At 34.8% G+C, this 27,500-nt stretch overlaps 1 protein-coding gene across 3 annotated transcripts in view; it reads right to left on the bottom strand.

The window, feature by feature from the left end:
- LOC122635529 (protein O-mannosyl-transferase TMTC2-like) overlaps positions 1 to 27,500 on the bottom strand; it is a 235,297-nt gene that overhangs the window by 198,094 nt on the left and 9,703 nt on the right. For 2 of the 3 annotated variants that reach the window (XM_043825853.1, XM_043825859.1), the window contains exon 1: positions 27,271 to 27,494. In XM_043825853.1, coding sequence (XP_043681788.1) covers positions 27,271 to 27,356 — 86 coding nt within the window. In that variant the 5' untranslated portion in view covers positions 27,357 to 27,494. Of the gene's footprint in view, positions 1 to 27,270; positions 27,495 to 27,500 lie in introns of those variants that run through there. The other variant, XM_043825868.1, reaches the window with a different exon arrangement.

Raw genomic sequence — 27,500 nt, 5'->3', positions numbered from 1 at the left:
AAATTAACGGCAAATATCTAATCGTTTTCTCGTCGTATCATCTATATCAACATGAAATTCTTCGTCGAAGGTAATAAATGAAAAATTTTTTGATATATGTCAGAATGTTTGATAAGAAAAAATTTACCGAAATTTCCAAACATTTTAAAAACATCCTTAGAACGAATATCCCTCAAAGAGTACCTTTGGAATATGCGTTGAAAGGCGAGAGAAGTTCCTTGAACGAAGATGAAGGACGAGAAAGATGGGACCACCAGCAAAAGACGTAAAGATTTGCAAAAGAGGGACTTGGGGATGATGGTGGCGATGTTACAGGTGCTGAGGTGCGAAAGCTCGCACGAGCTAAAGTAACGGTAACGCTCGTCGAACGGAATATAGAGTAGCTAGCGAAGTATGTAGGTTTGAGTGTAGGGTTTGTATGAGAGTCCCACAAGTGGCGTGCCTCGTATAGTCAAGCGAGTGTACTCACACATATACACAGGCACAACACACGTCGGTCTCTCCACTATCCTTTTTCCTCTCTAAACATCGCCTACATCGTTTGAGTTGGCCGCTAGCTAGCTTGGCGTCCATTTAAATGGATTTTTGCCTCCATTTAAATGCTGCCGTCCAGGGCGAATCGTAATGCCATTATCTCTCGGCCGCGAGAGAACACCTCATTTGTGTAGAAAGCGGAACGACTTTCTGGGCTTAACGAATTTTTGTTACCCGCTAATTCCATACCTACCCCTTACACCTACTCTTTTGCCTACTGATTGGCTGCAATCGAAAATACATGGGAGATTTTTTTACGTCGATCTTCCGCTTCGTAAAATGCATTCATAGAATTTTCCAAACTTTACCCCTCGAATTTATCTTGTGATTACTAATACATATTTCTTCTGTTTCTTTTTTTTTTTTTTTTTTTTGAAAATGACGATATTTTCTTTCATTCAATATTATATTATGGAATGAAAGAGATTAATTAATGATGTAGTTAAGTAATTTCTGACGAAATAAATATATTTAATTAAATAAAGTTTGAAACTTTGTATATGGTTCGGTATAGTATTATACTATTATATAATATATAACACTATGCAACTCTATGCAACTCTACGACACAATACGACGCTGAACAACTCTATGCAATTCTACGACACAAGTAAGCCGTTCAGGTCCTCCATCACTTTCTAACAATCTTTCATTCACACAATCATGCTTTTACATGGTTACACTAATACCAATATTCCAACTGACCCCAAAACGTTCTTACTTACAATATACACGAACGCTGGCCCATTCAAATACAACTCGGTCTATCGCTCATTCTATACAGTATCTATGACAGCAATTCTCAAGCTTTGTTAGTTACTTAAAGTACATTGTTACTCTTGTTTATAATATTCTCTAATGCTTATTTTCCTTATCATAATGTTCGATGATATTTATATTATGAAATTATATGGATTCGCGTGATATATATTTTTAAGTAGCAAAATATTTTCCTTTCATTTTATACGCATATTTTTCTTCTTAATTTACTTTTTCTTCCTCTCTTGGAAAAATCCAAGGAGTAAAGCGAAGATTTTTATCATTTCAAGAAGATATGTACACGGTAAAATGTAGAAAGAAATCTTAGCGAATTATTTTCCAACGGGAAAAAGATACTCTCATATCTTTTCTCTTATTTCCTTTTTTCTTTATTAAATTCTTTCGTGGCGTTCGCTAATATCTACGTAGTCAGCTGACTCCACACACGCCTAGTAACCTTATAATAGCGTCCTTTTTGGTCTTACAAACGACAGCTACTTCGAAAGAAGTAAAAGAAAAGAAACGAAGGTAAAGGAAAATGTGTGTGTGTGTGTGTGATTGTGTCTATATGAGTGTATGTATATATATATATACGTATGTGTGTGTGTGTGTGTGTGTGTGTGTGTGTGACAGAAGAGAGAAGAAGAAGCGAACGAAGCGAGCTAGACGCCATTTGGTCCGGGCATTAAACTGATATCGCCTTGGACTTTCCATTTTTCTGTGTTCTCTCTTTCTCGAGCTACACGATCTGCCATTATCATTAAAGTCTCAGAAAATTTAACGTTCAGCCAATTTTAATAGCTTAATATAAGCATAGTTAATGGTAATAATAATAATACCCTATCTGGAGATATTTTAATCGCAATCGATAATCTCAATAATAATAAAGTAGTAAAGAATATTTTGATAACTATTATTATTCCCTTAAATTTGCGTTATTCGATTAACACGATCCTTTTTATTACTGAAACTCATCATCAAACGTTTTTCTAATTCTAATCGAACGGTATTAATAACTTACTTGCTGTATAAGTGCATAGATATGCATATACATAAATTATGTATGGAAAATAATAATATAAGGTAAATGTGATCGTATCCTACAACTTACATTATAATAAAAAGAAACTGTTTATGCTCGGAGAAAATAAAAGACGAAAAAATCAATACCGATGTCTAAAGAGAAAGAATATATTTATTAACTACCTACCTGTACCTTATAAGAGTAAAGTGGCCGATGAAACGAAGTCGATATCCTCATGCGTCGCGTGTAATTACGATGAAAATAACGAGTAACATTAATAGCTTATATAACGTCAGCTTATATAACGCGATCACCATTTTTATTAACGAACGATAAACCTTCTAGTGCTTGCTTCTAAAAGAGCATCGAATTCCGTTATCTCGCGTGATACCTTCTAGAATAATAAATAAGTAAATTAAAATTCTTCGAAAGATATCCTTTTTGGTAGCTTATATATATATATATATATATATATATATATATATATATATTACGTAAGGTATTTTTTAGAATAAATATATACTTCAATTTCTGTCTGGAATTTATAATAACGAACGATGCACACCTGCGAAACATCGAGTTCTATTTTTCGATGAAATCCTTCATAAAAGTACGTTAATAAAAGAAAATTCATAGGAGGATACTTTCGGTGAGGAAATATCGATAACCTATTTCCCTGCTTCTGCTTCGGATTTATAAAAAGTGTGGAGAAAAATATTCGATAAGAATGGAAGCCGATATACGTTTGGGAAAACAAAGTTGTGCTTAGATGTTTCCACATACACATAAACACGTACACATACAAATATATACATGTATATATATATATCACGCACGCTCATAAATATATATATATATATATATATATATATATATATGTACATACGCGCACACATACATATATATACATATATACATATGTAAAGGAATCGTATGGAGATCTCGTTACGTGTTGACTCTCTTTCCCTCTTCTTTTCCACGAAACTCTTCTCCTATCATTTCGATGCGTATTCGTGAACGCACGTGCCGAATCGTGAATGTTTATATATTTGTTCAATAAAGGATTGATTCCATGAAATTGTCGTGCCCGAATACAGTTGGTGGTCCGAGGAAAGCTTTTATTTGCGCAAAGCGAAAATTTACATTGCAAATGCTATTCTCACCTCCTGCTGAAGCTTATACAGCATATATATATATATATATATATATATATATATATATATATGTACGCGCGAATGCACATACATATAAACAAACGAGATACGACGACACGAGCATACAGAGAAAAAAAGAACTCGAAGCTTTATCGGTTTTGCAGCAAGTTGCTGATATCTCCGTGAACCTTCTACTTTAGCAGCCAATATCTCGGCCCGCGAACGAATTTCGTTCGTTTGAATCTACGAAAGCGGTTGGTGGCACCATCGCCACCAACCAGTACACCTTCTACCAGCTTCTCCGGTTTACATTTACGTTTCCGCAAAATTTATTTTATGTAATAGCCTCCTCTAAAAGCAACGATAAATCGAGAAGTGTAAATACATTTCTGTGAAAGCATGTTCCTTCTCTAAAGCTTTATGTCGTTGCAAAGATTAATGTTAACACAAATGCATACACGAATACGTATACACGCTCTCTCTCTCTCTCTTTCTCTCTCTCTCTCTCTCTCTCACTCTCTCTCTCTCTCTCTCTCTCTCTCTCTCTCTCTCCCTCTCTCTCTCTCTTTGACAACTGATTCGCCAAATATTATATCTCAATCTTATGGAATAATTTCTAGGAACGAAAGAGAGAGAAAGAGAAAGGATCAAGAACCTGGTTAGCTCAAATTTTCATCGTGCAAACCCTTTTCCACGTTCTCTTTTGCCGCCGTTTATTTCTTCGTGACAAAGGAAACGGATTATATAAACGGGCAATTAATTAGTCGCGCGCGCTGTTTTACGATTTACATTCCATAAGAAAACAGGCGAACTAAGGTATTAACCCCTCTCTCCTTGTGATATTACAATTACGTGTAAGAAGGGAAAGAGATGGACTCCGACTTCTCCTAGCTACGGAATAAAAGCGAGCTGAGCGAGATAAAACGGTCATAAAAAAAGAATTAGCTCACCTAAGCCGGGACTTTGGATCGTTACAAGCTCAGTCGAGACGAAGCTGCATCTCCTAGATTGAGTTATCCCTGTAACGTGCCCCTGACGCGTTTTAAAGTGTTGCAATCGCTTTTTGTACATTTAATGTTAATACGTACACTTTACGAGACACCATTTCTTTGGATTCGTCCATTAAATGAATATACTTTTTATCCTCTTTCAAACTTGTCTCGTTAATGCAAATATTATTCGCAAGATAGAAATACAGATATTATTCGAAGGATGGCAGAATGTAAAAATTAGTAAATCAAGAACTTTTAAGAATCATTTCCGAGAAAATTATTTATAAGAAAAAGAAAAGATCAAGCTTTTTTTGCTTCACCTAGATGTATAACCTTTTTACTGCCTTACTTTAAAAAGGATTCGAAAATAAGCTATCAAAAGTCGAGTCAAAAATATTCTCTTTATAGAACAATAATGAGCCATATCACGTCAATAATAAGAAAATCATTACAATTTTACGAATTTTAATTATCAATTCGACTGTCGTAGAATAATATGACGTGTGATTTTATGAAACCGATATCTTTCAGTGCCATCTAATGTTCATAAAAAAAAAAAAGACAGCAATTAAGTCAAACGGGAATGCAGGTCACGTTAAAAAGAAAATAAGAAAGAAAGAGAGAGAGAGGTCCTTACTGTTTTTGAACTGTCTTACTGTCCTAAGCTAGCCAATTTACGGGGCAAACGTTAAGATCGTCATAAAGTATGATGAATCTTCTCAACCCCTTCTTTCTTCTCTCTCTCTCTCTCTCTCTCTCTCTCTCTCTCTCTCTCTGTTTTTCTCTCGTTATTTTCTTTCTCTCGTTTTCTCTTTCTCACTCTCTCTTTCTCTCTTTCTAGTCATCTTCGTCTCTCTTAGAGCTTCGAGGTGAATCTCCGAAAGCTTCGTCGAGCAGCCAGCTGTATTTCACTTTCATGGCGTAATTCTCAGGCGCGCCTGCTAAAGAAGCTTACCGAAAATTTCCTTGTCATCTTTTACGCGTTGCGTGTTATGCAGAAACGAAGGTAAGAGAGACGAAATTTGTTGCTACGAAATCGCTTTCACCGTCTTAACGGTAAAGTAAACCTTCCGACAGCGTAACGATTTTCTTACTTTCCGTCGTGAACGAAATAATAGAGCGAAATTAAAATCGACATTTGAATTTCTATTTCTTCAACGATAGAACACGAATGGAAATTAAATATGACTATTTAATTGAATCGTTTAACGTGAGATTACATTTGTCATTTTCCAGTTAATTAATTTATTTCCAAGTGAAATATTCATGAGAATAGTATTAGATCTTCGTTTATCAATTAATTATAAATTAAGGAAAATAACTGATGATTAAAAACGTTAAGTATGTTTTATATGCAAAAAAGGTATATTCGAATTAAATGATTAAATTTAATTTCCATAATAGCAAGAATATCATCGAATATCATTGAAAATAATAAACAAGTATCGTGTTTCAAAGGATACGAAAATTATTTATGAAAATGAGAGAAAGAGAGAAATCGAATGTTCTTGTTAATGATAAAACGAGACCATAGTAACTATGAAAAAAATTGTCCCATACGACACAAGAATTTTCGTTTGAAAACAGTAGATTCAGTGCGATAAGCCTACCACTTTGAATTGAATACACCAAGTCTGCATAACCGGAAGACGATTTCGTTCGTGCACGCAGCATCAAGATGTGCCACTTAAGTTAACATTTCACACTGAGGCTTCCAAGTAGAAATAGGTCGTCCCAGTATTTCTCGGAGCGGCGAATCGTCATTAATACTAGGTAGACTGAAAAATGATCTTTTTTGCGAACATCAAGAACGTCTAGTTTAGTTTCACTTCTTAACTTAAAATTGCCAAACAACAATTGACATACATTCATGAATTTTATTTATTTATTAACGATAAAAAAAATAAACAACTGAAAGGAAACAAAATACGTATTAAAAACTATACATTTCCCATAAATATTAGATTCAGCATTACGATAACGAAAAGTGATGTGTATGGAGGTAATAAAACAGTTGTCGTAAAAAAAAAACGAAAGAAAAAGGAAAAAAAAATAATAGAGACTGTCATAAAAACCATCTAACGGGAAACATCGTCTCTAATGGACAACACACCAGCGAAAACTCCTCGTTACATTTATCGCGCCTAACGTCGGTGATCCCAAGAAGATATCTCATGATGTTTAACGTCGGACGTTTATACAAAGTATAAAGAGGAAAATGGTCGACGTCATAATTCGAGACAAAAAATGACCAACAAAATTGACTATAAATTTCTATAGATTTATATCCGTTGTCATGGATGTATAGGACAAAACACGTAAAAACAATTTTCTTCCCTTTCCATTCGTTTCACGACGATTTAAGCAACACGTTCCAGCTAACTAGCTACTATCTTTCTCTCTCTCTCTCTCCCTCTCTCTCTCCCTCTCTCTCTCTCTCTCTCTTTCTCTCTCGCTATCTATCTCTCTTCTCCTGCGTAGTCGTGATGAATACGGCTTCTAATTACCGAATGGTAAGTACGGTAAAATGATAATGACACCGTTTACACGAGAGACTGCTAACGCGTTTGCCAAACTATTCCGGCAGTTTTACACAACGCTCGCTTCTAATATCCGTTTAAGCATGTTTGACATCGTTACCAAGTCATTAATAATAATAATGTCGTTCGTGGTCTCATCGATTTATTTATGATCCAAGTTGTTAGAACGTCGACTAGAATGAAAACATTATGCACGTATCATCGGTATCGTCATTATCGGTGTCGTTCTGAAAACTTATTGAAAACCGATCGGATGTTGTTTTATACAAACGTATACGAACTTCGAAATGATACGAATTTTCCTACGAAAATAAATTATTCGATTATATAGATATCTTTTCATCGTGTTATCGGATCTCGCGTAACGCATCTCGTTAACAAGCGCAAATTTTTATTTTTTTTTTATTTTTCTTCGTTTTTTGTTTATTTTATTTATTTTATTTATTATTTTATTTTTTCATACGAAACGATAATAATTAATCCATAAAATAGAACGCTTAATGGGAAACTGCTAACGTCGATCGAGGTGGTTGAAACGTTAATGATAATGGCATCGTTACCTTGAAATAGCCGTGCCAGTAACAACGTGTAATTTTATGCTATCTGCTACTCGATGATGACGTCGATCGTAAACGACAAATTATTACGAAGTGTTTCCTGCACCAATGATATTCTATATATATAATTTGACTTGACCCAACACTAGTTACGTATATGCTATCGATAAATTTTCGACGACCTTAGTACTATGTAAAAATAGAAATAGATATGAAAATTCGTACTTGCGTTTCCCTAAAAAAAAAAAAAGGAAAAAAGAAAGATATAGCGATAATAGAACAAAATTTTCTGTGAAACGTTTAATTATTTTAATAATACGCTTATATTATTTTATTACAATGAGAATAACTTACGTTAATCCCTTTAATCTATTATTAATTATAATCACACGGTAGATACAGATATTTACGAGTACGATTATGTTATAAATTTATTTAATAATTATTTCGTTCTAAAAGAATAAACTACCTGTCAATGTATTTACCAATTTCTATGATAAAATATCGAACGATATATTTACGGAATAATATTACCTAGTCGAACATTTGATCGTTGGTCAACGACTGACTGTTTACAAAACGACACAATTTGTTTATCTTTTCGTGTTTACCATTTATTACAAATATACAACTGCGAGTTGTCGATAGATGAGTTCCACAAACTTTCAACAATCGTTAAAGACGTTAAGGACATATATAATAGACGTACTTATATATTATTCAAAATTATATCATCTTTTTGAAGAACAGAACGTATTATCGAGTTGTTGTTTATTAATAATTTATATTATACTGCGAGATTAAAAATGAAAAGAAAATTTTCATTGACTTTCTCTATTAAATCGTCGCTTATCGATCGTTAATTATTACTTGTTTCAATCTCAACTCATTTTTGTCCTCAATACTCTATACCACATATACACATAATATATACAAAAGAAAATAGATGACTAGAAACCGTTTATGAAGTAATTAAATTCAACGATGTATTACAGTACACATTTATTATCCGTATATAGATATATATGTTTTCGCATATGAAATATATATATATACATATGTTTGTGTGTGTATACATACAGAAAATATCCAAAATTAATGTTCCAAACGTAATAAACATTATAAACGCTTCTAACGTTATAAAAAAATTAAATAACATTATCTAATGAAATTAAAAAAAAAGAAAAAAACAACAAAAGTATATATTACAATCTATAAAATAACAAGGATTTATATGCAATTTCCATGCTTTCATATATTTATGTAGATTTATATATTATGGATTATATTATTTTTACGATCGACATAGTAAAAAATATTCACATTTTCTCGAGTAAACGATATTTCGACAGGATATATCATACCGTTTTTTACGATGCACGTGACTGCAAATATACTTCTTCTCTATGAAAAAATCTCTACGAGTATACATTATGACGTTACCAAGCAATTTTCATTTTAATACTTATTATATAAATATTTACATTGTGTGCAAGATGAAAAAAAAAAACAAAAAGAAATCGTAAAAGAGTTGTATTTTTGGTACTTAATTAAAACCATAATCAGGTTGTTGACTATAAACTCTATATAGTTAGTATCACTCGATCATTATAAAAACGTTGACTATAGTCAACGTTAGTATTTTCAAGTCTTTGCAAGGATATCAACTATAGTCGGCGTTAGGAATGAAGAGGGTTAAACGAAATTTTTTGTTTGTATTCGTCAAAAGATTGCTTACGTCTTAAATTCTCATTCTCGGCATGGCGTGAGGTGTAAGTAATCGAGACGTCAACAGGAAAACGAGAACGAGGATGAAGGAAGGAAGGAAGGAAGGAAGGAAGGCAGGAAGGAAGGAAGGAAGGAAGGAAGAAAGGAAGGAAGGAAGGAAGGAAGGAACGAACGTCGTAGGTTCGTGGTTTAATTATCTTCGTCCTCTAACATCATAGTGGTCTCCACGACGACGATCTAATGGGCCACAGAACCCGAAGACGTGACAACGTTTCTAATACCGAAGCTTTCACGATTACATTATTAATATTAAATGGCGGTGACATTGGAAAAACATTTCATATGTGGAAGATTTCTAGAATGAAAATATATATCTACGTGCACACATACATGTACGTGTAGATATGTAATTATTTCAAAGTAGAAATATTTGATAATATTTATCTATGTTTGACAATTTATTTATTTAAAAATATTTCCAAGTAAAAGGATATGATTATATACGTTATGAAGTTATATATGATGGAATATGTTTAATGAGATAAAGAGAAAGAGAGAGAGAGAGAGAGAGAGATTTGAATTGTTTATATATGATTTAATACGTCTATAAAAAAAATAAAACTTTTGGAAAAAGTTTCTTATTATGGTACCTACTTATATTCATTAAAAAAAAAAGAACAGTAAAAACATAGAAGAAAACACAAAAAAAAATAGAAAAGAACTGTTATTTTTCCTTAGAAGTAACTACCATTCTTTAAGTATACTCATTTAAATTCTGGACTTTATATACATATCTAGTCTCGGAAAGAATTTGAATCAGTCGCATAATTTGCAATCTTCCCTGGCACGGTTTTTGAGAAACTTCCTTTTCGCCCACACTATTTACACATCGTACAATTTTCCATTTGTAATCTCAGACTCCGGGGCTCGCATTCCAGTACGAACGTACCTACACGCTGTGTTAATGAAAGAAAATTTGACGTCAGAGAAATTTCAAACGGAATAAAGTGAATTTGTATCATCTAACAGATATACATAAGTGTTGGTAATACATAAGAGCATTTAGTAAAAATAAAATACTGAATAGCAAAATATAATAAGAATCGATTAACAAATTTATAATTAATAATAAATGTTAGTTAGTTCTAATATAATAATACATTTTTTAAAAGTATCAATAATTAATAACTCGTTTCCTCATCGTTTATAAATTTACAATAGTAATTTATTTCGAAAAGATTTTGGTCAAAAATTGTCAAGTATATATCTTGTTTATAAGAAAATGTTACAGTACAATCATTGAACTGATTTTAAATTAGATATACATATAAAATATCAAAATTTTTTCATTTTCGTATATAATACTTATTTATTTGAATACCAAATATTATTGGATTCCTTTGAGTTTTTAGAGGTTTTTTTTCCATCACAATAAGTTAATTACGATAAATAATTATATATAAATAATCGATACATTGTATTCCAATTATTTGAAACCTTTCCTTTATCTTTTATTAAAATTTTATATTTCAATTTACCAAGAAGCTTTAATTAATTACCTACATTGCTTGCCTTAACATTTTTATTATAACAAGCAATGTTATATTTATAATGATATGAAATTTAATATTTGTAATATATAAGAACATTGCCAACTAGTTGAAAATTATAAGTGAAATTATAGTTACTATATGTGCAATTAGACAGTAATTTTCATATCACAAATAAATTATGATTGCAGGAAAAAATTAATTAATAATTTATTACTTTTTATTTACTCCATAAGAATTAATTTTTTTTAATGTGTTACGTTATACGTAATTTTAGATTTTTTTATTTCCTTTAATTATTCAGTAAGTAATTTGAGAAGTGATGGTCTGTTTTACTTTAAAGCTTCAGTTCATTGTAAATTTCATCAGTATTCGATAAAACAAACATATAAAAATAGATACTTGAAAAATTATTATACTGAAAAATAATAGTGAATCTTTGTAAAGAAAAAAAAAAAGATTATTTCTCATGCAAAAAGCCATTTCATCCATGATTCAAGTTGTCATGTTCCAAATAAAAAAAAAAAAGATTACGAAGATAACAAAAAGAAAAATTATTTCGTTTGCTCGCATAAAACTTTCCTACAGAGATAACATAAATCCAAAAATGTTGAACATTCTTCGTGAAATCACTTATCGCATCTCACACATCGAATCCAGTTGTCTTGTTTCGATATATAGCTGTATTGCTACTATACACCCGATCCATCCAGTATTATCTTCTTCCTCAAAACTTTCTTCAGATTCTTAGAGTACAAAATCTGAAATATTTTCATCCGAAGACGAATCTAAAGATATGTTTATACGTCTACGTTTATACGCTTGCATTTTCCGACATTTTTAACATGTTTTGTTGCTATAATCGCTTGAAAAAATGTCTCTTAGGGTTTCTAATTCATTGAATTACACCCGATAACGTGCTGTGAATCTTATGCAGGATCGTGTATAACGTATCTGTCACAAGAATCTTTTTATTAATTATTTGCGAACGAGTGAATCAAGTGAAACATATTCTCTAATTTTCATTGTATCTTCGGTTACATAAGATACGTGTTGTTTTGGTTGTTGTCCTTCATTTACAAATAAATAAAAGTGAATCATTTCCGTAAGCAGCTAGGTTTACATCGTAAGAACGTAACAATGTATAATTTTACGATGTATCAACTATCCTTGAGAGTCAGGAAATGATGACTCAATCGTTTTTTCAATGATGTTACAACAATATCTCATCGTATGATTATAAACATAACCCGGAAAGTATTGTTTAAAATTGTTAGTCCTATCATTAAAAATATCTAAAAATCGTATTATACTCAGGAAACATAGAACCGAGTCGTCTCATGCACAAGGTCATCATTTTATTCGGAATTACCCTAATTAGACAACAATCGTTTCATAATTTGCTGAAATACTGACTAATAACAACAAATCTTTACTGTTTACCATCGTAATGTTATAAAACAAGAAAACAAATATTTTTTGTCAAACTATACTCTTTCATTATATTTTTCAAGAAAATAAAATAACATTGCCCTTGAGCAATGTTGAAAAATGTGGATGACATATATATCTTTTAACTTGTACTCTTAAGCATTTAACAACTAGGTCCTGTAACACTTTTATATCTCGTAAAAAGAACGACATAGAGAGAGATAGATACAAAGGTAGAAAGAGAGAGATATAGAGATAGAGAAAGAGAGAGAGAGAGAGAGAGAAATGGAGAATATAGAAAAAGGTGAAAAAGCGAAAGAAGAGGGAGAAGTATGAACGACAATGCATGAATGTGGAAAGAGGGGAAGCGACAGAGCGGAAAATAATGCACTGTGCAGAATTACGAATTACACGCTACCGGAGCAGTAGGTCCTCCTCCCTGCACTGTCAGACGGTCTCTGTTCGTTTCGTTGATTACACAACAACATTCAGGCTTGTATAGAGAGGGAGGAAGAGAGAAAGAGAGAGAGAGAGGGAGAGAGAGAGAGAGAGAGAAGGAGAGAAAGAGAGGAACAAAAGAAGAGAGATGGAGAGAGAATGAGAAGGGACAAGTGTTGCGAGGAAGGGAGGGAGAGTCGAGCATCGGTGCGGGCGGTATCAAACGCAGTCGTTACAAAGCCTGCTATTAATCTTTATTACAAACAATCCTCCGTGTTAATTCCGTGTAATTTCCCACCCGTCATGCTCTACGCCGTACGAGTTTCCGTATGTACGAAATGTCTCTCGTGCATCGCTTTTTCACGTAGGATGGTGGACGTTTCGAATTTAATGGACTCTCTTTCTCTCTCTCTCTCTCTCTCTCTCTCTCTCTCTCTCTCTCTCTTTCTTTCTCTTTATTTCTGTTTTCTTTCTTTCGCTAACACGTCATTAGAAAGTCCAAGAACGAGTATTTGTAATAGCAAGAAAAAAAAAGTAAGTAGAAAAAGTCGATGATGAAGGTGCGAATAAAAAGATGTTAGAAAGAGAAATACTTACATTGATAAAAAAAAAAAGAAAGAAAGAAAAGGTCTAATGATTAAATGTAAAATATATAAAGAAAATAAAGTGGATAAGTAAAGTTGTAGGTAGAATGTAACGAAAAGAAGGTTCGTCTTTTACGAGAATCAGAGCGAATCTTTTGGTACTGTCTTTCTAATGTAACGTAATATGAGAAGGTGGGTAACTGTAACTAGAAGGATTACGAAAGAAGTATAAAATTATGCGAAATGATATGGGAGACATTCAGAGATCCGTAATCCGATTTTGTTGGGAGACGGCGAGACGGCTAGACGGTGCCAGCTTATCACAATATTACATTACGTGTTCTAATCACTTAAATTTGTGAGAAAAGGGAAGAAGAAGAGAAAAGGTACATGGTAATACTAAACTGATAAAAAAAAAAGTTTGTCATTTATTCAATCAGAATCTTTCAGATTGGCAACTGAACATTTCTAGTAGATCGTCGCAATATCATTCATATTAATTTCATATTTGATAATTATTAATAAATAAATAATATATTGGTTAGGGTGTAAGACATTCGATAAGATAAGCAAATATTAAAAAGAAATATACATATATATACAAACGGACAAAAACTTTTCAGTAGACCTAATATAACTATAATATATTAATTACAACTATAGCTTTTACTTAGGAAATATTAACCTTCGGATACTTAAACGTTATTTTATTTATTCGTTTTATTTATAAATTAAAATATTATTTTATAGGGGAGAAACAAAATATAAAACATATTTACGATTGCATGAGTTCAAAATAACAAGGGCAATTGCACTTCCTAACGATTAATAGAACCAATGAGGAAATATCAAAGCCGCACGATTGCCCGTCCCGAAACAATTATCTCTGCGCCCTATCGGAACGTGAAACAGTGCTACATTACCGATATGAGTGACAGCATTATGCGAGTTTACATCGCGCGTAAATGCAGTGCCGTCATGCGACTATATCGCGATGCCATTATGGCGACTACCAGGAACCACGATCGAGATTTAAACGTTTCACGACAGGTAATAATGAGTTAAGTCGATCGCGTCGAATCGACGAACTATGCGAATGAAATTGCTTCGAACGTGGTGGCGTGTTCTTGGTGGATGCTGGCGGTGGACCACTGAACCAATTCGAAATGAGAGATAGCGAGTGAGACAGAAATGGAGAGAGGGAAAGAGAGAGAGAGAGAGAAAGAGAATCATTGCTCCGGTAAATCCGCGGACGCTTTTAAGCTTTCTGATAGGAAACTTTGTCAAAAGCATGCCGGTAGTAGTTTCCACTGTTCTAAAGAGAATCTCAAGAAAACGTCGAAAGACGAAATCGCGTTATCTGTCTTCGATCCTTCTCCACACCCCTCTTTCTCAGTTTTAAAGACGATCGTAGTAGGTCCCGCACTTTTCTCCGCCACCTTTTCTTTCTCTTCTCTTTTCTCTTTTCATTCTTTTCTTCTTTTTTTTCCTTTCTTTTCTTTCCTTTTCTTTTCTTTTCTTCTTCTCTCCTTCTTTTCTATCTTCCATTTGACGTAACGATTCGGAAAACGCGATTTTACGCGAAGGATCCTTCCCCACGTTCTTCATCCATCTCTTTTTCCTACTTTCCTAAGACATAAAACGAAAAAAAAAGAAAGAGAGAAAGAACAAGTAGGAATTTCTTCGAGCAATCTGCTCATATACGGGCTCGCTAAGAGTCGTCAAGAGGGAAGATGAGCCAAGAGAGGGTCTACCTAGCTCTACTATTGGAACGATCATCGTGGATAAGAGTAATGACCTAAGGATCATCTGGGCTGATTTTATTTGGTGATAAGAGGGAAACTTGTTCATCTTATCACACACACACACATATACACAAACATCCGCATATCTGTATACGGAATAGGATATAATAAAACATTAAGATAAAATTAAACTTAATTGACGATACAACGGTATATTTAATCATAGGTAATTTATATTTCATTTAATAACAATAAATATTTTCACGTTACACGCAGCATGCAAAAAATCAATACGATTCTAATCAAGAAACATGTAAATGAAACAAATATTATTTACATAATATACGTAGTAATAAATCTTTTGTATATCAAATCGAGAAAAATCGTACGAAGATATTTCAATAGATTTCATTGATATATTCTATTTTATTAACAGCTTTGATCTATTGATTTCATTTTTAATACAGACGTTAGAACACTCGGGACGATCTACACGTTCGCACGCAAAGGGAAAGAAAAAAAAGAAGATTATAAAAAGAAAAGTAGAAGGTATAGACGAGACTGTAGACGATCGTTCGCACGAGCACAGGGTGGAATAACCGCTACATCACGCGTAATGTTCCACCCAGCTGCAGTCTCACTTGGGCGATTCCGAGTGCCAGGGGGTTATAACGTGGCTCGGATTCGTTTTTTGCACAGGCACGTTCCGGTACTAGCACTGGCATCGATTTCGCATCTACTGAGCGTCTCGGTCATGGAAAGAGAGAGGAGAGAAAAAGAAGATAGAGAGAAAGAGAGAGAAAGAGAAGAATGAGAGAATGAAAGAATGAGAGAGAGAGAGAGAGAGAGAGAGAGAGGTAGAAGGTAGAAAAGGACTTCCATTACCGAGCGTCCCATTTCCACATTGATGTTGGACTTATTTCGTAGAAAATGTGAGCGGACAATGCCGTACGATTTCAAGTACGTACGTCGACTTCGAGGCTGGGCCACCACCTACACATCGACTTTCGACTCTAGCACATACCAAATCGTACAATTCAAATACGCACATAGCTAGATACGTAAGTACGAACGATATCGACTGGTTTTGTGGTTCGCTGGAACTAACGGTGAACGACTATTTGATTTTCCCTTACATAGGATTCGACTTGCCGTGACGAGAGAACACGATCGTAAGGAATAGCAAATATTTGCTTGACGCTTTGATTTCTTTATAAACTTTTTTCTTTCTTTGTATGGCGCGCGCGCTCGTGTGTGGTGGATACGTGTGCGTACATATACAAATGCGTGTATTTTCTTTTATTAAAACAATCTATCGAAAAACGATTAGATCTTTTTTTTTGTTTTATATAACAAAACAAAATCGAATTTATACTCCAAGTAACGTCGAGAGATAAACGATTAAATGAATTAGAAAAATCTGATTAAATCAACTAAAGAATTTGTATTCTGTTTTGTTTTAAATTTACGTAAACATTGGTAGAGACTAACATTCCGATCTCGAATAACAAGGACAAATATAAGGATACTAAACAAACGCGATGATCTAATTTTCCAAGAAAGCGATTTCGTAGAATTGTTTTTCTTTCTCGTTTTTTGTTTTCCTTTTCGAAACATACACATACGTTTCCTCTGTAGTAGTGAGCATTACGATCATCGATCGGGAATATTTTGCTATTATTACATTTCACGAAATATCAAAGACCAGTATAGAGAGACGCGAGATATACAAATTCATCGTAAAGAGAATTAGTAATCAAAATACACGATACTACTACTCTAATATAGCACTAAAGGGAATATTTTTTGTCAAACCATGCAAAACGAATTATTCGTAATGGAATTATCGTAAAACGAATCGATACTATTTTCGATATAATTAAGTATATGCTATTCTTATTGATGTATTCAACGAACGTTTAATATTTCTATCTTTATAAAAAATAAGAAAAAATGAAGAACTTTCTTTTGCGATTTCACGAAACACAATATAGTATTTCTATACAAAGAAAACTTTCGATCGGCAAAAGTCAGTTGATACATTCTATATATATATATATAACTTTGTCTTTTTCTCTTTTCCACTCTGTCTATAACTGACGAACGAATATCCAGAGTAATGCAATTATATTCAATCGTACGACCGAGTTCGAAGCGATCGGTCACTTTAATATATAGTTTGCAAGGACGAATGTACGAATGGAAATATTCGATATGACTGACAGGAATCCAACGAACTCATACAAATATCACTCTATATAACCATTATTACGTATATAGATACAAACGAGTACGTAGTAGTATCTTCTTTGTCGACTGTTATCACAAAACGAATACATACATAACTCTGTTAGTAGGTAATCCATGGGAGAAAACATGAGAAAGGTATAGAAAGCCCATGGAAAAAAGAGAGGTATGGGACGACACGACGTTTGTTTCGCTGTAAACTCGTTTGTTCGATTACTTCGTACAGTACGAAGGTAGGTGGGTGGATGGGTGGGTGGTTGGTTGGTTGGTTGGTCAGTCAGCCTTCGGTTCGATGACGGAACAATAGGCTTTTTTGCCGATTAATCCGATCGGAGTGCGGAATGCGTTCCGCGTGCTTTTCTATTTATAGATTCTCTGCCTCTTTTCTCTCCCTTCACAAACGAATAACGCTATCGTCATGATTTTCCATCGTCAATTTTCAACGTCGTTTTATCTCTTTCTCACTCTCTCTCTCTCTCTCTCTCTCTCTCTCTCTCTCTCTCTCTCTCTCTCTCTTTTCTTCTCTTCTTCTCTTTTCTTCCTTCAACAATAGTCGATATGCACGAACAAAAATTCACCGACTTGTTCTCTATAACTCTCGATATTTTACGTAATATTGTAACATTTCCATCTCGTACAGGCATTCCCACATGAATTTAATCACAATTAAAATGATTTCTTTTTTCTTCTTTTTCTCTTTCAACAGTCTCGTTATATGATCGACGAAAACAGCATTTTATTTTAACGGGGATCTGGAGAAGGAAGAATAGAAAATTTTTAGATTAATTTTTTAAATAGAGATTCAAGTAAGTAAAAGGGTCATGGCTGTTAGTCGTATCGTTCCTCCTCATACACATTTATCTACTTGCGATGAATAAATTGAAGAGTCTTCATACCTTCGTGTCTTCGTCGTATCTATAACAACGAGAGCGGATAATGGCGAAAGGAAGGTACGCTCTAGTAGCGAGAAAAAGCCGGTTTATATATTTATACTCGCTTAGGAATAATAAGGTGTCTAAGAGTAAACATTTTCTATCGATGAACGAGCAAAGTCATTCACTCGAGGATACATTTTTTAGACGTCGTTTTTTTTTACTTTAACAAAGCTAATAACTAATAAGACGCGGGGATAATTAAATTCGTTCTAGTAACTCAAGCTCGTTTTTTAATCGATTATACAACACACGGGAAAAGAAAGAAAAAAAGAAAACAACACGTATTGTTATCGCGTTCACGAGCAGCAACATATACACACACACATATATATAACCTATCGGAAGAGTAAAAAGTTTCGTTTTACTATCCGACAAAGCTTAGTGGTATATTACGTAGTAAATTGAGTAGACGCACACGAGAGTAAAGAGCAGTGTGGAAACTCTCGTTGTGGCCTCGGCGACAGATTAAGTAAACAGCAACGATTTTTAATACACTGTTAAACTCCTAACCGCAAATTCTCCTCGTTCTCGACCAAACTACAATTTACTAAAGCGTAGGTAAACTGGAATCAATCTCGACTCTGGTGAACTTCCTCGTAGTAAAGAGAGAGAGAGAGAGAGAGAGAGAGTGAGGAAGGGAGAGAGAGGAAGGGAGAGAGGGAGAGAGACAAAAGGAATATAGATAGATAGATAGAGAGAGGGAGAGAGAGAGAAAGACAGTTTCTTGTTTGCACCAAACCGTCGATCATCATCTTACGTGAAGTCACCGTTCACGTAAAGGAAGTTTGTTTCGAGACGGCCAAACAGGATCTTCGGAAACTTTTAAACTCGATTTGATACCTATAGAAGTCGAAACAAAATAAGTACATACATATAAAGTTAAAATTAACATAAATTATTATAATATCGGCATACTCGAGATAAATGCTGCTTCTCTTCTAACTTCACCTTGTGATCCGTTAAACACTTCACTTTCAACGTTGGTAACTTTCCTTGGTACTTGATGTGCTAACATAGTTATGCGTGCATGCGATGAGAGAACATCCAACACGTCGTCGTTAAGAGAACAGAAACTAGGTACGTTAGAGATTAGATGTACACATTCTTTTTCTCTCTTTTTTATCTCTCTCTCTCTCTCTCTCTCTCTCTCTCTCTCTCTCTCTTTCTTTCTCTCTCTCCCTTTTTCATTCTTTTCCTCCCGATATCAGTACATCGAGGAAGAAATACATATAAACCATTAGAACATAATTCACATGGCTCTTTACTATCGAGCATATGGGCGAGCTATGTGTTAAGCTATATACAGCAAAGATAATCCACTGCTAAGCTCGCTCAATTCGTAAAGACTCTCTATCTCTGTCTCTCTCTCTCTCTCTCTCTCTCTCTCTCTCTCTCTCCTCTTGAGCACGCGCTCTGCTCCTTCCAGCCACCGTTTGTTTGAGGATTTGCTATTTCGCTTGACTCCCCGTCTATCTTGCCGTCAACCTATCTTTCGTTCGCCCCTCTCCTCTTCCCTTCTCTCTCACTCACTCTCTCTCGCTTTCTCTCTCTCTCTCTCTCTCTCTTTCTCTGTCTCTCTCTACCTGTCTCTCTCTCACACATTTTCTACGGCAACTATTAACGCTCGACATAGCGTCTCGCAGTTTCACAGCTCCGACGTAACAGTTTCCTGAGGATGGAAGGAGGGCTAGAGATCGTCTTAACAATTCACGAGAAATCTTAGATAAATAGAAAAAGAGAGAGAGACAGAGAGATGAGATTAAACGAGATGAAAAAAGACGGTATATGACTTAAAACGGATGAAATTTATTTTAAAATGTCCTGATAGTAATTTAAGTTTAAGTTTTTATTTTCAAATTGGAATGTTACGAAATGATTTTAAGTACAACGATCGCTATGTCAACGTAATGCTTTATTAAAATAATTCGATAATTTATATTCTTAGTTTTGTTAATCTATCAGTAAGATTTATTTACCGATACGAAGTCGGACAAAAAATGATGATAGAAAAAAAATTCTTTCGTAGAAGGAGGACAGTTTCTTACTGTTCTCAAGTAAATGACCTTAATGATCGATAGAATTCCTACCTTTAATTTATCAAAGTGCCGGACAAAAAGGGGACTTTGATATCACTATTTCACGTTTCTATTGTGATGCTAAAGAAAGAAAGAGAACGTTATACGAAGAAAAGCAAACGAGCATAAAAACACAGACGATGTATATACATATATTGCAGTTCTCGTCGATTTGTTTCAATTCTATGTGGGTGCCAATCTCGTACACTGAACAAAAACATACGGAAGAGAGAGAGAGAGAGAGAGAGAGAAAACTTCTAACATGTCTAAACGTACGTTCGTACATATGTATATACGTGTATGGATTTATGTATATATATACACGTACATATGTACGCAAATTTTGATACGTTCTATCAAAAAGCAAATATAATCAGAAGACAACGAATATATAGAATGGGATGTTTGGAATATAAAGTGTAAACTTGTAATATATTCTAAACACATAAGTTTGGTATCTGTTAGATAAGTACATACAATATATATTTTCTATTGTAAAGAAAATAAAATTCTAAATAGGTATCACAAAATAATGAAAAGATAAAGATAGGAGTAAAGTGTGAACTCGTGAAATCGCAACACGAATTGAAAGTTTACTTCCATCTAAACACGAGTAGATTCAATCGCACAATCTATAAGCCATCGAGAGCCAAAGTTATTCCAGTGTGTGTATGATCGCAACGCGTAATCAATTAGACGTATGACTGAACTTTCGGTGAAATGTAACTTTTGCTGATTAAAGCTATTGAACTTTCCGTCAGCTGAGTAACTACTTGTCTATAACAATGTCGTAGGTACCTACAGATCGGAAGTTTCGATGCAACCATTGTCGCTACTACTACTACTACTATGCGACCGGTGTTGCAATGGCAATCACCCTCTCTCTCTCTCTCTCTCTCTCTCCTGCTTCTCCCCCACTCTCACACTCTACGAATAATATGCAAATGCGAAAGAGAAAATCTGAACGAAAAACACTTCTCGTTTTATTTCGTTCTTCACTCGAATGAGGCGAATTATACAAAAACCTTCTACGATTTTCTCATCCTTCTATGTCAAATATTTCCTTACAAATACGTGATTACAAAGTAACGTGACGTTTGAATGATCGTTTCGCGAATTAACATGAAAGAAGATTTGTATAACTATGTTTTACATTCTGTTATTCGAATGAAATTGCATTATGTTGTATTATAAAATATTTCGATGTTTTCGAAAAAGAAAAGAAAAAAGTATAAAATAAAAAAAATTATTTTCGAATTGCAACGTATGCAATGAGCCAAAATATTTCTAATTATACATTCCGAACTGCTCTTTCTCCGTATTCTCTCTCACGCATTTCCATGCATTTTCCAGAGCGTGATAAAGCGCATCGAGCCTCGCGTTCGATCCTAGGATAAATGCATGCGGAGCCAGATGCGGTAGAATTCGCGCGCAGCCGTTGCTTCGGCCACAGGTCGTTGTCATTGTATGCGTTGAAGTTGCTTTTATACATACGCGCTTTTTATACGAATAAACCAATACATACATATATATATATATATATATATATATATATATATATATATACCCTGAAAATGCAAGAATTTCGGGAATGAAGCAAATGATACGCATTAGCACCTGCCGATTTCACTTTGTTCTTCTGATTGTTCTTCATAATTCTTTTTACTTCTGTTTCTCTCTTTTTTCCGTCTATCTATTTGCCAATGCTATCTCTCCATCTTTCCTCACATACATACATTTACATACACATACAGATATTATATTATAATTATCATTGTTAATATATTATCATTATATTATTATCATTATATTATTATTATTATTATTATTATTATTATTATTATATTTTATTACTATTATTATTATTCAATAGTATTGTAACTAGAAATATTAAGATACTTTAGCAACCATATCCTTATCTTTTCAAATTTCCCTTTTTTCATATATTTCTTATTTTTCCACGACTAAATTCTGACCACTACATTGACAACATTAAATTATCAATTCGACCAATAAGTAATATAAGGAATTTTCTATTTTGAATAATAAATAATATGAATTTTCATTTAAATATATTGAATAACGTGTTATTTATTAAAATATAAAATACTGGAAATTCTGACATTACTTTGGTCTCGATCGAATACAATAAATTAATGTATTAATACGTACAATATTATATATAAAATATTTTAATATATAAATATATATATATATCAATTATTATATGCAACACAACGAATAACGTTTAATTTAAAAAAAAAAGAACATTTTAAGGAAATTTGTTATTTCCAAGGAATTCATTCGTAACGACCCATTTATCTTTACCTCTCTCTTTCTCTATTTCCTTTTTCTCATAGGACAAAAACGTGGACAACAACGATGAACGTGAAAACGCAGGACTTCTATCGTACGAGACACGGATCCATGACTGACGAGAGGATAGATTTATTATGCCACAGTCGGCCCGATTCTCCCCTTCGTTCTAAACTTGTCCCCGGAGAAGCATTGTCAAGCGCTGCTACCGACAACGTGAAAGTATGAGAGAGAACGAGTGATAGAGATAGGCACACAGCAACGAGCGGATTTCCGCACGCGGCTCCAAGATCCATTTCACGCTGCTGGGATAGAAGAGAGAATGCGGGCCGCATTTTGTGCCGCAATGCGACTCAATCGAGATCCGACTAATCGTTCTTATCCAAGATTTCTCTCTCTCTCTCTCTTGCTCTACACGAACAACTGTTTCTCTTTTTCTATCCATCTTTCTCTTTCGCACAACGCAAATTCTCTCGCCAGATAAATCATCCAAAGGCATGTCCTTGCGATTCTCCAAGGACAATTTTTAATAGACCAATTGTTTTCGCAAAATAAGGCATCATGATGTTCATTTCGAATGAATCGAAGGACCAAAAAAAATTCGGCAAAATCGGATCGTATAATTCGTTCGATCTAGAACGGATAAAAACAAGAGAGAAAGAGAAAAAGTACTCGACTAACTTGCGTCCACGTCGCCATCGTTCCTCATAAATTTTCCTGAAACCCTTCAGCATTCGCAAACACAAATTATTTACATACGTTTCAAGCAAAGCGGTCGCGAGACGAGAGAAAAAGAGAAAGAGAGATACAGGGAGAGAGAGAGAGAGGAAGAAAGAGAGAGGAAGAGAGAGAGAGAGAAAGAGAGAGAGAAAGGCAGAGGGAACGTGGCCTTTGCTGAAATAGTAATGCCATGCTTTACATTTCGTGCCGCGGAAAACGCGTTTCTGCCGCAGTAGTATTATTCAGCGACAGTAAGAGAACAAGCTAAGCCTCGCCCTACAACTTTTCTTATTCCGAACTCGTCTCGTACATGAACGCCCGGTAACTGCATCGGTACACTGTGCAACACGAGACTGTGCAACGAAGAAGACAACGGACACTTTCACGGAAGCATACGTAGGATATATACAATATATATAAATGTATATATATGTGTGTGTGTGTGTGTGTGTGTGTGTGTGTGTGTATGTATACATACATAGATAGAAGTATATGCGGATATGTCGTACTTGTATTCGTTTACGAGATTAGGTCGCTCCAAGAGACAGAGAGTATTCCAACTTTCCACCATCTCACAACTTTCCTTTTTCTTCCTTCTCCATCTATCTATTTCCTTTCTACCTATATATATATATATATATATATATATATATATATTAAATATAAATATATATAATAAATATAGATTATAATAACATTATAATGTGTGTGTGTGTTTACATAACATATTGTATATACGTATGTATCGCTCCCTTTCTCTTTTTCTTTTCCTTTTTTTCATCCTGTTTACCATCTTATTTCTCACTCAATATCTTCTTTCACTTCTTTGTCCAACAGTATTGTTCTCTTTCCCCCAAGCGCAAAGAAAGGGAGAAAGAGAGAGAGAGAAAGTATAATAGAAAAAAAAGAAGGCCCTTAGCAGATAAATATGTCCCGTATTCTTTCCCCGGGTATTGCGGTCGACATGCCGGACTAAAATACAGCCCCTTTATTATCCTATGAGTTTTAGCACGTACCAACGTGCCTCCGCAATAAAGTCCCGACAGAGTAAACTCCCAAGTAAAACCTACGATCCGGATAAACCACTTGCTGTGCTCTTCTCTCTCTCTCTTTCTCTCTCTTTCTCTCTCTTTCTCTCTCTTTCATTCTTCTCTCTTTCCCTACCTACTACGCTACTACTACTTTTCAGTATCTTCTGCTTATTATCTACGAATCTGTTTCACTCTCTTTTTGTCAATATTTATTCGAACGTGTATGAACCGTGTTTTACTTTAATCCTTATCGTCGAAACAACGGGTATAGAAAATTTTTTATTTTTTTAAATGATTTTATATTGCCCTTTAGTTAAATATTTTCAAAGCAAGCTGAGAAAATTGGTAGAAATGAATCATAAGTGTTGAGTGTCGATGAAACTGTGTACGTGCGTATGTGTCTCTATACGTGTAATAGGAAGAGAAAAGCAGAGACGGAGAAACAAAAAGACGTAGTTGAGTTCTCTCGTTAATAACTGGACCCGACTTGATTATGGTCGCCACGGGCGCATTGGACGGTTCAAGCCTTGGCGCATCGAACGAGGTGCTCCGCTAATGGGCCGGATACGGATGAAAAATTATCTCGGCTTAATGCCCTCCACCGTTTTTAGTTATTACGTTGGTTTTAAGGCTCCATTGGGAACGTCGACGATATGTGACTGCTTTATCCATCGCATGTATGTGAGAAAGAGAGAGAAAGAGAAAGAGAGAGAGAGAGAGAGATAAAGAAAGAGAAAGACCGAACTCAGCAAAAAAATTTAATAATTCATTCAATAATTAAATATTTAATTATCGAAAGCAATACTTGTCTTCTTCCACATTACCGCAAAATCAGGATACATCTTTCATTTTCGTTTATATACATTCCTTCGGTGTCATTTATAAGCTTGTTAAAAATAGGGACAATGATATTCATTTTAAAACGCTTCAATCAAAATATTTGCAAATAATTAAGAATTAAATAATTTCCTGGAAGAATAAGATAGAACTTAAAACATATTTCGTCGTAGAACACTGATTCTCTCGTTACTACATTCAGTGACGATAACGACGGATCCTTCGAAGGACGTTGGGCTAGTCGTCGAGCCTCGATTGGAACCCCGAATACGATACTCGAGAGATTAGAGAATACTCAATTACGGGATTTGGTATCATAGAATTCGAGAGCTTTGGATTAAGGACGCTCATCGTGGGAGTAACTTTGGATTATATGGCGCCCTATACCAATACGATTCCCACCATTCTCTATCTCTCTCACTCTTTCTTTCTCTCTCTCTCTCTCTCTCTCTCTCTCCCTTTCTCTCTCTCTCTTTCTACATATCCCTATCTATGCGATAGCATTTGTGAATACTTCGAAAAGATGTTTCAAACGACACTATCTATCTCTATACTTACGTTCCCGAATTTCTTTGGTATTTCTAACGAGAGATATGAAACTATCCCACGGGAGAGAAAATAAAAAAAAAAAACGAGGAAAAAAAATAGAAGAAAGGAAGAAGGAGAAAAATAAATTTTCTCTCGACGAAGTGAAAATTTCATACATCCTTTCAGATCAATTCGAACAACAAACGACAGCGAGGCAATTTATTTGCGATTATTCCTGTGTACTCTTCGTGAACGTGTGTTTGCTTTTCATAGAAGAAGCTTCGAGGTATCTCGGATCCGCAACACGTTTTGACGCTTTCGCTTTACGCGCGATAGGTTAAGGTCGACCTACGAAAATCGTGAGAATTCATATAACGATATAATCTTTGTTAGAATATAATATTTAACCAAACACAGACGAATGTTTTATGTAATATATAACGATTTTCGCGATCGATTCTCGTTGCAAGATAAACGAATTCAAAAGTGAAAAAGCAATGATGGATAAAACTATTTAAAAACATTCTAAACCAAACGTTAACCGATTAGCATTAATCATAATACCTGACCTAATTAAATCTGTCTAAATCTAGCTAAATCCGATTTATTCTGGTTGTTCTGTAAAATCGGGTTAGAACGTTTACTCGTAGTTAACACTTTCGGAGATTTGCATCATCCGATGGCTTTCCATCTCGATCGGCTGATGGACGTTTATATTTTTACTCCTTGAAAAAAAAAACATAAAATAAATAAAAAAGTGAAAAAATACAAAACAAAAAATAAATATTCGTTCGCAATCAGGGCAAAATAAAGATCGAGACGTGATAAATACCTCTTGGTGGTTTTTGCCGGCGAACCATAATCCTTATCGTGGAGGTGCATACGATAAAGGCAAAGTCGCCTTCAGCTTGTTACATCGTAACACATCGACGATTATCTAAATTACTTCGTAAATCTGTCAGCCGAATCGGTCGGGCTTGGTCCGCGTTATTACGTAACATAAATCGCCGTCCACACGTTCGTAAAAGCTTTTAAAGCGCGAGTCACGCGCGGGCTTTTCAACCAACACACTCATCCCACCCTCGATACTTCCCTTTACCAAAATTTTGTCTCGCCCCTTTCCCAGTACCAACAATGAAAAAGATATATCGTCTCGTTAGAATCTCGAAAAAGCTCGATAAATAGCTCGAAATGGTATTACCTATGAAAATCGGTTTCGAGAGTACAATTAGAGAAACAGAAAAAGAATGACAAAAAAAAAAAGACCGATTAGAAGAAAGACGATATACGTACAAACAAAAGATAACACTAGTAACGATGAAGAAATCAAAGATGCATTTGATAATATCCCCACGATTAAGGCGCGATAAACTACGGCTAGATAATCGTTCGTGTTTCTCCCGCCTTTGCCCTCGTCATCCCTACCCATATGAACATCGAAGTAGTAAGTGGCTCGAGGTGTGTTGGCAGAGAGACGACGAGTGCCGCGCTTCGTTCTGCGAAAGGATCGCACGGGTGGATTGATTCAAAGCAAGAGGCACTCACCGATCATCGTAGACGAAACCCGCTTGCAGGGTGTTGCAGTAGAGGGCCGTCGCGACGAGGGCGCAGGCTACGGCTAGGATATCCATGTCACATCGTGCCGAGGACGACGGTGCCGGCTGCAGCGACGTCGACGGCGGCTTCTTAACTTGTTGCACGTCCACGGGCCTTCCTCCTCTTCCAGCTCCTCCAGTTCCTCCTCCTCCTCCTCCTCCTCCTCCTCCTCCTCCTCT

This window comes from Vespula pensylvanica, chromosome 1 (genome assembly GCF_014466175.1).
Source record: "Vespula pensylvanica isolate Volc-1 chromosome 1, ASM1446617v1, whole genome shotgun sequence".
Lineage (NCBI taxonomy): Eukaryota > Metazoa > Arthropoda > Insecta > Hymenoptera > Vespidae > Vespula > Vespula pensylvanica.
The sequence above is the reverse complement of the archived record's forward strand: the minus strand, read 5'-3'. Positions and strand labels throughout refer to the sequence as shown.